Below are 16,281 nucleotides of genomic sequence, written 5' to 3' on the forward strand. Positions count from 1 at the left end.
AAAAGTATTGTATACCAGGAGTAAAGCTAATGATTGTCTATAACTAGAAGTCTGTAAATATATGTGCATACGAGTTAGTTTATTTTAAATTGATCTAAACTTGTAAATACTTCGACTGATCCTATATCCTTGTAAAAAGAGATCTACGGATGAATAAAGCTGCTGCTGCTGCTGCTGCTGCTACTACTACTACTACTACTGCTACTGCTACTGCTACTACAATAATTCTTGTAGAAGCATAAGACTGAGTTACCAGTAACGTAACTGATCCTAATATATTTCTAAATATTATAAATAATATAATATAAATAAATTACCTATTTGGCAACATTCGTTTGTTAATGTTAGTGAGAGACTGACATTATCTTTTTGTTTCATTATAGGTCCTCGAAGAAGTATGCCGTAAGCATGGATTTCAAGCAGAAGAATATGACATTAAGTATGTTCAAGTGTTTTAAGATATGGTCTAGTTTGACTAGTTATACAGTTTCTAATAGATATCATAGTTATTTAAAAATAGATTTTACGGGCTACAATTAGTTGGTTTGTGACTTCTCTTCTGTGGCTCACTATGCCCTATACAGTCAAGTTTAACATAGATAGTATTAAAAACAAATGGGCAGCTGATTGGGAGGATGGTAATTGATACACAGTCTACTGCTTGTCATTCAGCTGTTTCACACTACAAATATAATGCTCCACCCTTAAACAAGACTGTGACCAGTACTCTCCACATCTCTGCTGCATATGCACTAAATCTCGATAAAAAATGTTGTATGGATAATTGGTTGAAATTCGTATGAAGTCACATGGATTTGGTGATGTTCATAATTAGCATTTTTTCCCTTCATGAATGTACCGGTAGTGTTGTATCAACTGAGTAATACACATCTTTGTTTCTTTTTAGTGTATACCAAAATCTTTGGGTTTTTCCCATTTCTCTTCGATTGGGTAAAAAAAAGTAAAGCCAATATGCGAAAATACTTTCTCACAGCAACACTCTTCAATAAATGTGTCGTAAGAGTCGACTAAAAGGAGTATCAAATGTTTCGGCCCTTATCTGACGGTCCCCTCTGTTGTTTGACCACCATATTTCAAAATTATTCTAAAGAGCGAGCCAATTGGGGAAGGCCGCCTTACTTGGTGCATTGTGTCCATCGTGCATTGAGACATTTAGGCAGCTTATTCGTCGTTGCATTGCAGTCTCGCCCACTCTCCATCTCTTGGGCGAGGATACATTCCTGGGTGTGATTTCCGCCATGCAGTCTGCAGTGTCGCATTCTACGCTGACAACGACAATGGACCACTTGCCACCTAATATCCAGCATGGTAGCCAGTCCGTTGTGGTGGGGCCACCATTTATCCTGTTGGTTGTAGCCTCCTGACAACACAGGGATCGCTCTACTGATGCCTGCACCTTTAACTCCCCATGTATGCCAAGGAGTAGATGCCTATCTCCCTGGGGCATCGGGACTCCCAGCAATGGCCAACCTGCCAGGTGGCCCTTGCTGTGGCTGGGTGGCGCCCATGGGGAGGGCCCTTGGTCGGAGTAGGTGGCATCAGGGTGGAAGACACGCAATGAAGCGTGGCATATCTTCTCTTCCTGGTGGCCAACCACCAGCAGTCTCTAAGCGTTCGAAGGTTCACTTTAATGCCAACATATATGACCCCAAATCGATCCCCTCCCTGGCCACATCATGGGAGGAACGATAGGCTATGAATGGCAGCGAGACGTATTCGCCGCGGTATCTCATCTGTACGAGAGCTGATGGGGAATCCTTTGTGTCCACGAAGCCTCAGTTCTTCATAGAGCATTTAGAGGCCAAGTTTGGGGAGGTTGAGGGCTTGTCAAAAATGCGGTCCGGTTCAGTCTTGATAAAAACAGCATCCTCTGCCCAGTGACGGGCATTACTCGCTTGTAGGAAACTGTGTGATGTTTCTGTTACTATCGCACCCCATAAAAGCTTAAATATGGTCCACGGCATTACCTTCCACAGGGACCTTCTTTTAAAGTCCGATGACGAGCTGCGCACCAACTTAGAGCGATGAGATGTCCATTTCGTCTGGCGCATCCACTGGGGTCCAAGGGATAATCAGGTTGCCACCGGTGCCTTCATCTTGGCCTTCGAGGGTGACACATTACCCGAGAAGATGAAGGTGATGGTCTACTGCTGTGATGTCAAGCCATATATCCCTCCCCCGATGCGGTGCTTCAAGTGTTGGAAGTTCGGCCATATGTCTTCCTGATGTGCTTCCAGCCTCATATGTCACGATTGTAGTCGGCCATCCCATCCCGATACTCCATGTGCCCCACCTCCCATCTGTCTCAACTGCGGAGAGCACCATCCCCCTTGCTCGCTGGACTGTAAGATTCTACAGAAGGAATGGAAAATAATGGAATACAAGACCCTGGACCGACTGACCTACACTGAGACTAAACAGAAATTTGAACGGCTTCATTCGGTGCACATGACAGTCATCTTATGCTGGCACTGTTACTCCTGTTACAGCTCCATCTGTTGCACCACATACAGTCATCTCTCAGAGCCGAAGGACCACACCTGCCCCCATGATGGTTGGGGGCACTTCCCTCCCTGTTGCTCCCACACCACCTACATCGGGAGCAGCACCCCGCCAATCATCGGGGCCACCAGTCCCCACTTCTAAGCCGGAGAAGTGTAAGTCTTCTTCGGCTTCTCTCCCTAGGAAGGGATCCTTTGGGGTCACTCGCTTCCCAGGTTCCTACCAGTGGCAAACCAGACACCCGCCAGGGGCTGAAGAAGCCCTAGGTAGCTGATTGGAGGACTTCGCGGCCCTCTTCGGTCCCGGAGACTGAATCAAAGAAGCACTCCCGGCAAGGGCAACCAAAGGAAATTGCAGTGTCACCCACTCGACCGCTACCTACAAGCTCTGTGTCTGAGGATGCGGTGGAGATTTTGGCATCTGCTGAGGACCTAGGTCTCGCCGGTCCCTCAGACATGATGGATGCCGCTCCCATCGGTACTCAGTCAGTGGCAGCAAGTGACCCAGTGGTGTAATCTGCCTCCTTGGTCCCTTCACGCCTTTCTCGGCCATGGACAATGTCATTCTCCAGTGGGACTGCAGCGGTTTTTTTCCACCATCTTGCTGAGCTCCGACAACTTCTCAGCTTTCACCCTTTCCTCTGCATTGCTCTTCAGGAAACTTGGTTTCCAGCAATGCGAACCTCTGCCCTCCGTAGCTGTTGGGGTTATTATAAGAACCGGGCAGCTTACGAGAGGGTATCTGGTGGCGTCTACATCTACGTCCTTCACTCTCTTTACACCGAGTCTGTCCCTCTACAAACACCTGTAGAGGCTGTCGCTGTTCGGGTGTGGATGCCTCAGGCTGTTACTGGCTGCAGTCTCTATCTTCCACTGGATGGTGATGTCCCGCAGCATGTCCTGGCTGCACTGATAGCCCAATTGCCGCCACCTTTTCTGTTACTGAGCGGCTTCAGCGCCCATAACCCTCTGTCCGGTGGATCAGTGGCAACAGGCCAAGGCAGCATCATTGAGCAAGTATTGGCTCAGCTTGACCTTTCTCCTTTAAATACTGGTGCCTTCACACATTTCAGTGTGGCGCATGGCACGTACTCAGCCTTCGACCTTTGAATCTGCAGCCCTAGCCTATTACCATCTGTCCAATGGAGTGTGCATGACGACTTGTGTGGTAGTGACCACTTTTTGGTCTTTCTGTCACTGCCACAGTGTCACTCTTCAGGGTGCCCATGCAGATGGGCTATGAATAAGGCTGACTGGGACTTGTTCACTTCCATTGCCACTATTGAGCCTCTTTCCATTGACTCCATTGATGCGGTGGTTCACTCGGTCACCACTGGTATCATTACTGCCGCAGAATCTGCTATTCCCTGTTTTTATGGGTCTCCTCGGCGGAAGACTGTGCCTTGGTAGTTGCCCGAGATCACTTAAGCGATTAAAGATCGCAGGCGGGCACTCCAGTGTCACAAGCGGCATCCCTCATTGTCTTTAAACGGCTCTGTGCGCGAGCCCGCCGCCACATTCACAAACACAAGCAGGAGTGCTGGGAAAGGTATGTCTCCACCATTGGCCTCTGTACCTCTCCATCGCAGGTTTGGGCCGAGATTAGGTGACTCTATAGCTATCGGACCCCCATCAGCGTAACTGCGATTTCACTAAATGGAGCAGTCTGTACTGACTCCGACACAATTGCAAACCGCTTAGCGGAGCATTTCGCTCAGAGTTCTGCTTCTGTGAATTACCCACTGGCCTTCCGCTCCCTGAAACAGCAGTCAGAATGTCGGAGCCTTTCATTTCACACACGCCACTCTGAATTGTACAATGCTCCCTTCAGTGAGTGGGAATTCCATAGTGCCCCAGCCGCTTGGCTCCCAGGCCAGATCGCATCCACTGTCAGATGCTCAAACACCTCTCGGTGGCCCCCCAGGGGGTCCACAACTCTTTTGTGGATACGTGCGTAGCAAGCACGGGACCCCGAGCTAATGTGGCCTTCCTTCCTTTCTGGGCTGCATACCTTCCCTTTCCGCATTCTTCCCCATCCCCTATCTTCGCCCCTCCTCCCCTCACCTCTGGCTCTTTCCTTCCCTTTCTCCCCATCTGGGAGTATGGTTTGTGCCTACGTCCGGAGACGGACGCTCGTAAATGAAACGCATTCTTCGCCTTCTTTGCTTGTTTGTCTTCTTCCTTCTCTTCTCCTTCTCTTTTCCTTACCTCTTCTCTTTACCCTGTTCTCCGCTGCGGCGTTTGAGACCTCTCTTCTTTCCTTTCCCTTTCTCTTTCTTCCTCCCTGTGCGTGTCTGAAGGCCGACCCACGCATTTTTGTGTATAGCCGGTGACGGGGTAACGCGTAATTCCCCGCCCCGGGTAGACAGGTAGGACACGTACGTACCCCCGGTAAAGGCCAGGCCCAGGGAGGGGTGATTACCCGAGCTGATACCTTCCGAAAGTGCCGATTGGTCCCTCCGTCCGTTTGTCGGGAGGTGTGACCTGAGGTGTGAACAATCACCTAAGGCGGGAGTGCCCTAAGAGAGGGCCCTCACAAGGGAGGAGCGCGCCATCGGAGACGCCGGTAATCATGGGGGTTCTTCCGCAATGGTTTCCTCACCTTCCACTATGTCTGCTCACAAGCGTAAGTTCACTGAGTCTCAGCCACAGACAGTTCTTCCATCGTTACCACAGTTCCTTGTTGTTTCTCAGTCTGACGAAGGTCACGACTTCTCCACGGTCAACCCTTTCATTATTCAGAAAGGTGTCGATGCAATTGCAGGTCCTGTGAAGTCTTGTTCCAGATTACGGAATGGCACCTTGTTGTTAGAAACAGTCAGTGCCCTCCAGGCACAAAAATTGCTGCGTGCTTCACTGCTCCACACCTTCCCTGTCCGGGTTGAAGCGCACCGCACTTTAAATTCCTCGCATGGAGTCGTATATACACGCTCCATCGATGGATTGTCTGATGAAGAAATTCAACTCTACCTGTCTGACCAGGGCGTAATGGCTGTTCATAGAGTTATGAAACGGGTTGACACGAACATCATTCCAACCCGCACTGTCTTCTTGACATTTGACAAAGATCAACTCCCATCGAAAATCAAAGCAGGCTATGAGATAATTTCCGTTCGCCCTTACGTCCCAAACTCTACGCGTTGCTATCGGTGTCAGCGGTTCAATCACACCAGCCAGTCCTGTTCCAATCCAGCCAAATGTGTTATGTGTGGCAAGGATGCCCATGAGGGTGCTTGTCCACCTCCATCCCCTCGCTGCATCAACTGTATGGGTGACCACGCTGCTTCCTCTCGAGATTGCCCCGTTTTTAAGGACAAAAAGCTCATCCAGGAAATCCGAGTGAAGGAAAAGGTGTTGACCTTTGCTGCTCGAAAATTATTCGCCAGTCAACCCACCGTGCCTCAGACAGGAAAATACAGCACTGTCCTTGCTTCTCCTCGGCCAACAAAGGAGGCGGTCACGCAGACTTGCGACCTCACCTTTAGTGCCACGATCGTCAGATCGGCCAGCGCAAAGATCGCCCGTTCAACCTCACCACTTTCGCGTGCCCACTCTATGGCTCACCCTTCATCGGGTTCTGCTAAATCTCGAGCCCAAAAGTCAGACACCAAGACTTCGAAAAAAGAGCATACGTGCGAAGATTTTTTACGTACCCCAACTTCCCAGCCATCGGTTCCTCCTTCATCTAAACTTCATATTTCCAAGAAGGCTACAAAGAAACCCAGTTCATCTCCTTCTCCGCCAAGGCGTGTCCCATCTACAGCACCACCTGGCGGAAATCGCCCTCGGCCGTCTTCTGTGTCGCCAAGGCGCAATGCTGGCGGCCGATCGCTGGTGGCGGGAGCTGCTCCTGAACAACCTATGGATCAGGATCTTCTGCCTTCTGCTGAATGCCATTCCATGCTGTCGGTCGCAAGCTCTGAGCAGTCGTTGAGTTGACAGCACCCTTGGTCACATTCCTCCATTTTCTGTTCACCCTATGTCTATTGTCCACTGGAATATCCGCGGCATTCGAGCCAATTGGGATGAATTGAATCTTACGATCCTACTCGCCGGTCATCTTCTGTCTTCAGGAAACAAAGCTGCGTCCCCATGACCGCTTTGTTCTCCCTCATTTTCAGTCCATCCGATATGATCTCCCCTCTGTTGAAGGCACTCCAGCCCATGGTGGATTCTTCTCCATGATACTCTCCATTATCACCCAATCCGCTTAAACACTTCCTTCCAAGCTGTCGCCGACCGTCTTTCCCTTTCTGGATACACGTTCTCTCTTTGTACTGTATACATTCCATCGTCCACACCAATGGCACAAGCTGATCTCCTTCATCTTCTTGGTCAGCTTCCACCCCCCCTATTTGCTGGTTGGGGACTTCAATGCCCACCACCCGCTCTGGGGATCTCCACATCCTTGTCCACATGGCTCACTATTGCTAGACGTCTTCCACCAAGTGGATATAGTTTGCCTCAACACTGGGGTCCCTACATTTTTGTCTGCCTCCACGACACATTTATCTCATTTGGACCTTGCGGTTGGTACTGTTCCGCTAGCTCGGCGCTTCGAATGGTTCGCCCTTGATACACACTCGAGTGACCACTTTCCATGTGTCCTTAGACTGCAGCCTCAACTGCCATATATGCGCCCGTGACGCTGGAAGTTTGCCCAAGCTGATTGGACACTTTTTTCGTCCCTAGCGACATTCGATGACTGTCACTTTCCTAGCGTCGACGATGATGTCACTCATATTACAGACGTTATTCTTACAGCTGAGGAACATTCAATACCACGCACCTCCGAATTGCCCTGGTGCCCCCCAGTTCCTTGGTGGAACGAGGCATGCCGTGACGCAATACGTGAGCGGCGATGTGCTCTTCGCGTTTTCCGCCACCATCCTACTTTGGCCAACTGTATCCACTATAAGCAGTTCCGTGCGTGATGCCGTCGTGTCATCTGCGATAGCAAGAAGGCAAGCTGGAAATTCTTTATTAGCTCATTTAACACCTTCACTCCCTCCTCGGAAGTTTGGAGTCGGCTTAGACGGTTCTCAGGCACGCCTAGTTTCTCCCCGGTCTCTGGGCTCACTGTCGCGCATGATACATTAGTGGACCCCATCGCAATTTCTAACTCATTGGGTCAGCACTTTGCTGAGATTTCGAGGTCTTCAAATTACCCGCCAGCGTTTCTCCCGAAGAAACGTGCAGCGGAAGTGCAACATCTTGCTTTCTCCTCTCAAAATCACGAAAGCTACAATACTGTTTTCTCCATGCGGGAACTCCAACATGCACTCTCTTCTTCTCGCTCCTCCGCCCCAGAACCGAATGATATCCACGTCCAAATGTTGCTGCATTTATCAACCCATAGTCTGCGTTACCTCCTTCGCCTTTATAATCGAATTTGGACCGACAGTGCTTTGGAGCGTCGAAACCGGCTTCCGTTTTTCTCCCAGTAAGACCGTTTGTGTTAATTTTTGGCGACGTAAGGAGTTTCTTCCACCCTCCTTACATCTAGGACCTGTCAACCTTCCTTTTTCGGATGTCGCTTAATTCTTGGGTCTTATGTTTGACAGAAAACTGTGCTGGTCCTCCCACGTTTCCTATCTTTCGGCTCGCTGTCTGCGATCCCTCAACACCCTCCGTGTCCTGAATGGTACCTCCTGGGGGGCAGACCGAGTGGTCATTCTCCGCCTCTATCGCGCCTTAGTGTGCTCGAAATTGGACTGTGGAAGCATAGTCTACTCCTCTGCTCGGCCGTCTATTCTTCGGCGTCTCGACTCTATCCACCTCCGTGGATTACGTTTAGTGTCTGGAGCTTTTTACACCCCCCCCCCCCCTGCGGGTTCGGGGGTAAGAATAGGCCCGCGGTATTCCTGCCTGTTGTAAGAGGCGACTAAAAGGAGTCTCACATGTTTTGGCCCTATGTGATGGTCCCCTTTCGGGTTTGACCTCCATCTTTCTAAATTATTCCGAAGAGCGAGCCAATTGGGGAAGGGCGCCTTACATGGTGCACTGTATCCGTCGTGCAATTAGACCTTTAGCCGGCTTTCACGTCGTTGCAATGGTGTCCCGCTCGTTTTCGATCTTTAGGGCGGGGATACGTCCCTGGGTGCGATTACCACGCTGCCCTCTGCAGTGTTTCTTTTAACTGCGACGACGACCTTGGACAGTTTTGCACCTAAGATCCAGCACGGTAGCCAGTCCGTTGTGGTGGGGCCGCCATGTACCCTCTTGGTTGTAGCCCCCTGACAACACAGGGATCGCTCTACTGATGCCTGCGCCGTTAACTCCCCACGTATGCCAAGGAGTAGATGCCTATCCTCCTGGGGTATCAGGACTCCCGGCAACGGCCATCCTGCCAGGTGGCCTTTGCTGTGGCTGGGTGGCGCCCGTGGGGAGGGCCCTTGGTCGGAGTAGGTGGCATCAGGGCGGATGACCCGCAATGAAGCGTGGTACATCATCTCTCGCTGGCGGCCAGCCGCCAGCAGTCTCTAAGCGTTCTCGGGCTCAATTTAATGCTCAGAAGTACGATCAGAAAACGTTCCCCTCCCTGGCCACGCCGTGGGAAGAGCGTAAGTCCCAGGATGGAGGTAACAGTTATTTGCCCCGATTCTTAGTTTGCACGAGAGCTGATGGGGAGTCTTTTCTCTCCACAAAGCCTCAGTTCTTCGTCGAGCATTTAGAGGACAAGTTTGGGGAGGTGGAGGGCTTGTCTAAAATGCGCTCTGGCTCAGTACTGATACAAACGGCATCGTCCGCCCAGTCACGCAGGTTACTTGCTTGTGACAAGTTGGGGGATGTTAACGTTACTATTACTCCACATAAGAGTTTAAATATGGTCCAGGGTGTTATTTTCCATAGGGACCTCCTTTTGCAGTCTGATGACGAGCTGCGAGCCAACTTAGAACGTAGAGGTGTTCATTTCGTCCGGCGCGTTCATCGGGGTCCGAGGGACAATCAGGTTGCTACCGGTGCCTTCATCTTGGCCTTCGAGGGTGATACGTTACCGGAAAAGGTCAAGGTGATGGTCTACCGATGTGACGTCAAGCCTTATATCCCTCCCCCGATGCGGTGCTTCAAGTGCTGGAAGTTCGGCCATATGTCTTCCCGCTGCACTTCCAGCCTCACATGTCGAGATTGCGGACGCCCATCTCATCCCGATACTCCATGTGCCCCGCCTCCCATCTGCGTCAACTGCGGGGAGCACCATTCACCTTGCTCGCCAGACTGCAGAATATTCCAGAAAGAGCGCAAAATCATGGAATATAAGACCCTGGACCGACTGACTTATACTGAGGCCAAACGGAAATACGACCGATTACATCCAGTGCGAATGACAACTTCCTACGCCGCTGCTACAACACCTGTGCTAGCCCCATCAGTTTCGCGCCTTCCGGCCGGATCGACGAGTGGTACAACTCCTCCTGCCCCCTTGCCAGTGGGGGGCTCTACCCACCGGGTTGCTCCTGTGCCACCTACCTCAGGAGCAACACCATCCCCCCCATCGGGGACGTCGGTCCCCGCTTCTAAGCCGGAGAAGTGTCCAACTTCTTCGGCTTCTCACGCTCGCAAGGGGTCCCTTGGGTCCCTCCCTTCCCAGGTTTCCACCGGCGGGAAGGCTGACGATAGACAGTGACGTAAGTGCCCACAATCTGCAGGTCGAAGGGCTTCCCGATCCTCCTCAGTCCCGGAGACTGAATCGGTGAAGCCCTCCCAGCCAGTTAAACCCAAGGAGCAGCGTGAGAAATCAAAGAAGAGCAGCTCTAAGCCCAAGGAACGCGCGGTGGTAGCCACCCCATCGCTGCCTTCTAGCTTTGCGTCTGAGGACGAGGTGGAGATTCTGGCGTCCGCTGAGGACCTCGATCTCGCCGGTCCCTCAGACGCCGTGAATAGCAATAGCACTAGCACGGGTGCTCAATCGGAGGCAGCAGGTGACCCAGCGGCGTAATCTGCCGTCCCAGTCCCGGCACGCCTTTCTCAGCCATGGACGAAACCATCCTCCAGTGGAACTGCGGCGGTTTCTTCCACCATCTAGCTGAGCTCCGCCAACTTATCAGCCTTCACCCTTTCCTCTGCATTGCTCTGCAGGAAACTTGGTTTCCAGCAATGCGCACCCCCGCCCTCCGTGGCTATCGGGGTTATTATAAGAACCGAGCAGCTTATGAAAGGGTGTCTGGTGGCGTCTGCATCTATGTCCTTAACTCTCTTCACAGCGAGTCTGTCCCTCTACAAACAGCTTTAGAGGCTGTCACTGTTAGGGTGTGGACGCCGCAGGCTCTTACCGTCTGCAGTCTTTACCTTCCACCGGAGGGTGATGTCGCGCAGCATGTCCTGGCTGCGCTGATAGCCCAATTGCCGGCACCTTTCTTATTACTGGGCGACTTTAACGCCCATAACCCTCTGTGGGGTGGGTCAGTGGCAACAGGTCGAGGCACCACCATTGAGCATTTATTGTCGCAGCTCGATCTCTCGATTTTGAATGATGGTGCCTCCACACATTTCAGTGTGGCGCATGGCACCTACTCCGCCATTGACCTTTCAATCTGTAGCCCTAGCCTCTTACCATCTGTCCACTGGAGTGTGCATGACGACCTGTGTGGTAGTGACCACTTTCCGATTTTTCTGTCACTCCCATGGCGTCACTCTTCTGGGCGCCCTAGCAGATGGGCTATGAATAAGGCTGACTGGGACTTGTTCTCCTCCACTGCCGCTATTGAGCCTCTCTCAACTGATGCCATTGATGCGGTGGTTACATCGGTCACCGCCGGCATCGTCACTGCCGCCGAGTCTGCCATTCCCCGTTCTTCTGGGTCCCCTTGGCGGAGGGCTGTGCCTTGGTGGTCGCCTGAGATCGCTGAAGCGATTAAAGATCGCCGGCGGGCGCTCCAGCGTCACAAGCGACATCCCTCCATGGACCACCTTATCGCCTTCAAACGGCTGCGTGCGCGGGCCCGCCTCCTTATCCGCCAAGGCAAGAAGGAGTGCTGGGAGCGGTATGTGTCCACCATTGGACTCCATGTCACTCCATCGCAGGTCTGGGCCAAGATTCGACGGGTCTTCGGCTATCGGACCCCTGCCAGCGTCCCTGCGCTCTCACTGAATGGAGCAGTTTGTACTGACTCCGACGTCATTGCAAACCGCTTAGCAGAGCATTTTGCTATGAGTTCCGCTTCTGCGAATTACCCCCAGGCCTTCCGCTCCATTAAAGAGCGGATGGAACGTCGGAGCCTTTCTTTTCGCACCAACGCTTCTGAACCATACAACGCTCCATTCAGTGAGTGGGAATTTCAGAGTGCCCTTGCCGCTTGCCCTGATACCGCTCCCGGGCCAGATCGCATCCACTGTCAGATGCTGAAACACCTTTCAGTGGACTGCAAGCGACGCCTCCTCGACCTTTACAACCGTCTCTGGGTCGAGGGTGAGTTTCCGTCGCAATGGCGGGAAAGTATTGTCATCCCCATTTTGAAACCTGGAACGAACCCTCTGGAGGTGGACAGCTACCGTCCCATTAGTCTCACCAACGTTCTTTGCAAGTTGCTTGAACGGATGGTGAGCCGGCGCTTAAATTGGGTGCTGGAGTCTCGGGGCCTTCTGGCTCCGTCTCAGGGTGGGTCCCGTAAAGGCCGCTCCGCCACCGACAATCTGGTGAGCCTTGAGTCCACCATCCGTACAGCCTTTGCCCGCCGTCAGCACCTGGTCGCTGTCCTTTTCGACATGCGGAAGGCGTACGATACGACATGGCGTCATCACATCCTTTCTACGCTTCATGGATGGGGTCTTCGGGGCCCTCTGCTGATCTTTATCAGAAATTTTCTGTCGTATCGTACCTTCCGCGTGCAAGTCTCGGCCTCGTATAGTTCCTCCCTCGTCCAGGAGAACGGGGTACCCCAGGGCTCTGTACTCAGTGTCTGCCTGTTTTTAATTGCAATAAACGGTCTTGCTGCGGCAGTAGGAAATTCTGTCTCCGCTTCCCTGTATGCTGACGACTTCTGTCTTTACTATAGTTCTATTAGCATTGCAGCAGCTGAACGTCAGCTACAGGGCGCAATCCGCAAGGCGCAGTCTTGGGCTGTAGCGCGTGGTTTTCAGTTTTCGGCTGCCAAGACCCGCGTTATGCATTTCTGCCGGCGCCGAACGGTCCATCCTGAGCCGCGGCTTTATCTTGCCGACGAACTTCTTGCTGTGGTGGAGACCCACAGGTTTTTGGGTGTCCTTTTTGATGCCCGGTTGACTTGGCTGCCTCATATCCGGCAGCTTAAACAAGCGTGTTGGCGGCATCTCAACGCCCTGCGTTGTTTGAGCCACACCCGCTGGGGCGCCGACCGATCTACCCTGTTGCGGCTCTACCAGGCGTTAATCCAGTCTCGCCTGGATTATGGGTGCCTAGCTTATGGCTCAGCATCCCCATCTGCGTTGCGGGTGCTGGACCCAATTCTCCACAGCGGGATACGCCTTGCCACTGGTGCTTTCCGCACCAGCCCTGTGGACAGCGTCCTAGTGGAGGCAGGTGTACCTCCACTGCGGTTCCGACGCCAACGTTTGCTGGCCGCTTATGCTGCCCATGTTTTTAGCTTGCCCGGGCATCCAAATTATCGTGTCCTGTTCCCGCAGTCCGTCGTCCATCTGCCCGACCGTCGGCCCCGGTCGGGTTGTCCGATCGCCGTACGCATCAAGGAGCTTCTCTGCGGGCTTGGGTTTTTCCCAGTTCCACCTCCTTTCCGGGCGCCTCTGCGTACACCCCCGTGGTGTGTTCCTCGCCCTTGCCTTCGGCTCGACTTGGCACAGGGCTCGAAGGACTCGGTCCCTCCAGAGGCCTTCCGCCGCCGCCGCTTTTATTCCATCCTGGCCACGTATCAGGGCTCTGGAATTGTTTACACCGATGGTTCGATGGTTGCTGGTCGTGTCGGGTATGCGCTAACTCTAGGGGACCATTCCAAACAACGGTCCTTGGCGGCTGGCTGCAGCGTTTACACTGCTGAGCTAGTCGCCATCTTTCGTGCCCTAGAGTATATCCGCTCCTGCTCAGGTGAGTCCTTCGTTATCTGTAGCGATTCCCTGAGCGGTTTACGAGCTCTCAACCAGTGTTTTCCTCGTTCTCGTCTGGTGATGGCTATCCATGAGTCCCTGCATACTCTTGCGCGTTGCGGCCGCTCTGTGGTCTTTGTGTGGACCCCCGGTCATGTCGGTATCCCGGGCAATGAACATGTTGACCGCCTGGCGAAAGAGGCCACGAGTAAACAGTCTCTGGACGTTGGCCTCCCAGAGACTGATTCAGGGTGTATACGGCCCGGGACATCCGGGAGATCCGGGAAAAACCCGGGAATTTTTTCATCCGGGACAAATCCAGGAAAAACCCGGGAATTTTTTAGAATTCCGGGATTTTTCATTGTTTTAGATTTCAGTTAGTTTTGTAGGTTTGACGTGTAAGATCAGATACGCTGACAAAGAACTTTAGTCCACTACTGCTGAATAATACTGCAGCAATGAAACATAAATCAGAGAATAATACCAAACTAAAAGTTTAGTTGGATAGAAAATGGATAATTTACATAATGCACAGACCAGTTTGCCGACACCGAAAAGTGTCAAAGGCTTTAAGGTCGAAGATTATGCAGTACGTCCGTAACAACTAACGTGCATTCGATGTGCGTGACGTCACAACTGTTTAAATTTCTAACTATCACCAGAAAATATTAGGAATAGTGGCTTGAGATGCGTTACTTTCAAAGTAAATTTCCATGCAAGATGATTTATGTTACGTGTGAGAATGTGCAGTGAATTTCTTAAATCAAAGGGCTTTATAACTTTCATTCAAAACGTAACAATTTGAGGATCAGCTATTTGAAAAATGTGGAGCCCAGAAGATAAGTCATTTATGCCACTATTTAAAATTTTACTGGCACATTTGTATTTGATATGACTTAACATGTAACACACGCTAAAAAAAGACCGAGCTTCAGGTTAGTTTTCATGTTTAATGTTGTTCTTTCATAGATAAAAAAATTATGCAATCGATGCCAAAAAGTGTAATTGACCTTCAAAAAAATGTGCATAATGTATTACTGAGCAGTGTCACAAGTCTCTTCATGCCAGAACACCTCGACTTTTCTACGCAACTGATAATCATTTTGGCACGATTTTAATTGCCAAATTAGAGCCTGTTAGTAGGCCTACGGACTTCCTATCATTGTAGGACTAATAACAGTGGATGCCAATAGACGGTGGAATTCTCGTTCGTACATACACATCTGCTTACGAGTTAACGGGTGTAGAAACGCACTTAGCTGAGTTGAGTGATCTCGGCGTAACTTCGTAACGTACGCGCCGCGGCCTGTCTTTCTCGTAGGCCTCGTGCTCTGAATAACTGCCGTCATTCGCTAGCGAGGACACGTGACATGAGCTATGACTGGCTGACAAAAGTGCATCGCTCAACGCAATCTCTATTTTAGAGTTTCGGAAGCTACCGTGCTGTAATTTGTGTAAATACTTTCGCAATACGAAAATAATTGTCTCGCATCAAACAACTTTCCAAACGCATTGTTTTTCCAGGATTTCGTTTCCTAAAGTGGTGGGACGTCCTCCGCCGGTATAAGACCTTTATGATTCAAAGGACTGATACGTTTTATAGCTCCGAGGGAAAGTATACTGTTACTTAACCCGGATGTATTTTCACCCGCTTTATACGCAATTTCATCCGGGAGAAATTGTGTTTTTAACCGGGAAATCCGGGAATTTTTTTTTCTTGTCCACGTAGACACCCTGTGATTTGCGGGCAGTCCTCCGCCGAAAAGTTTTTGCGCTTTGAGACGCTGAATGGCGCAATCGGATCATGCCCAATAAACTCCGTGCCATCAAGGAGACGACGACTATGTGGGGGTCATCCCTGCGAGCCAACCGCAGGGACTCTGTCGTCCTTTGTCGGCTCCGCGTTGGCCACTCCCACCTGACACACAGTTATTTACTGCGCCGGGAGGACCCTCCTGTATGTCGCTGCGGAGCGGCTTTGACAGTGGCCCACATTTTGTTGGCCTGCCCCCTTTTAGCTGTGGTCAGGCAGACATTTGCGCTGCCTGATACGCTCCCTGCCCTCTTATGTGAGGACCCTGGTATGGCTGACTTAGTTTTCCGTTTTATTCGGGCAGGGGTTTTTTATTATTTACTCTGAGTGTTTGTTCTGTTCTTTTGTGTTGATTCTGGCCATTGGCCTACGATTTTACGCTGAGTTTTTAATGTGTTCTCGGTGGTTGGCTTTTCCTTTTTATCTCTATGGTCGGCCAACCACTGTCACACTCTGTGTGATTTTAATTTGTTTCGTCTGATCTCTGTAGGAGTATTTCTTGTCCTGTGTCGTCTGACGTCTTTCCTGTTGTTCGTTTTTTTTTTTTTTCCCCTCTTTGGGTGGTTTTACTTTTTTTTGGAAAAAGGGACCGATGACCGTCGCAGTCTGGTCCCTTTAATCCCCCCCAACCCAACCAACCAGCTTTTTACACCAGCCCTGTGGAAAGCCTTTATGCTGAGACTGCTGAACCTCCGCTATCCAATTGGCGAACAGTCCTTCTGAGTCATTATGGTAGCCATCTGTCTTCCATGCCTGCTAATCCAGCCCATGACATTTTTTTCGACGCCTCCTTTGATGTAGGGTACGCAGGCCGCCCCTCCTCACTACTACCACCGGGAGTCCGCTTCCGTCAACTGCTCTGTTCTCTTTCCTTCCGCTTTCCTAAAACCTTCTTGACAACTTGGGGTACAGCACCGCCTTGGCTCCGTC

General features: G+C 51.2%; 1 protein-coding gene across 2 annotated transcripts in view; it reads left to right on the forward strand.

The window, feature by feature from the left end:
* Positions 1-16,281, forward strand: part of LOC126175770 (tether containing UBX domain for GLUT4) — a 75,933-nt gene that overhangs the window by 11,916 nt on the left and 47,736 nt on the right. For both annotated transcript variants that reach the window (XM_049922740.1, XM_049922739.1), the window contains exon 2: positions 384-439. In XM_049922740.1, coding sequence (XP_049778697.1) covers positions 384-439 — 56 coding nt within the window. The remainder of the gene's footprint in view (positions 1-383; positions 440-16,281) is intronic.

The sequence above is a fragment of the Schistocerca cancellata genome, chromosome 3 (assembly GCF_023864275.1).
Source record: "Schistocerca cancellata isolate TAMUIC-IGC-003103 chromosome 3, iqSchCanc2.1, whole genome shotgun sequence".
NCBI classification, from domain to species: domain Eukaryota; kingdom Metazoa; phylum Arthropoda; class Insecta; order Orthoptera; family Acrididae; genus Schistocerca; species Schistocerca cancellata.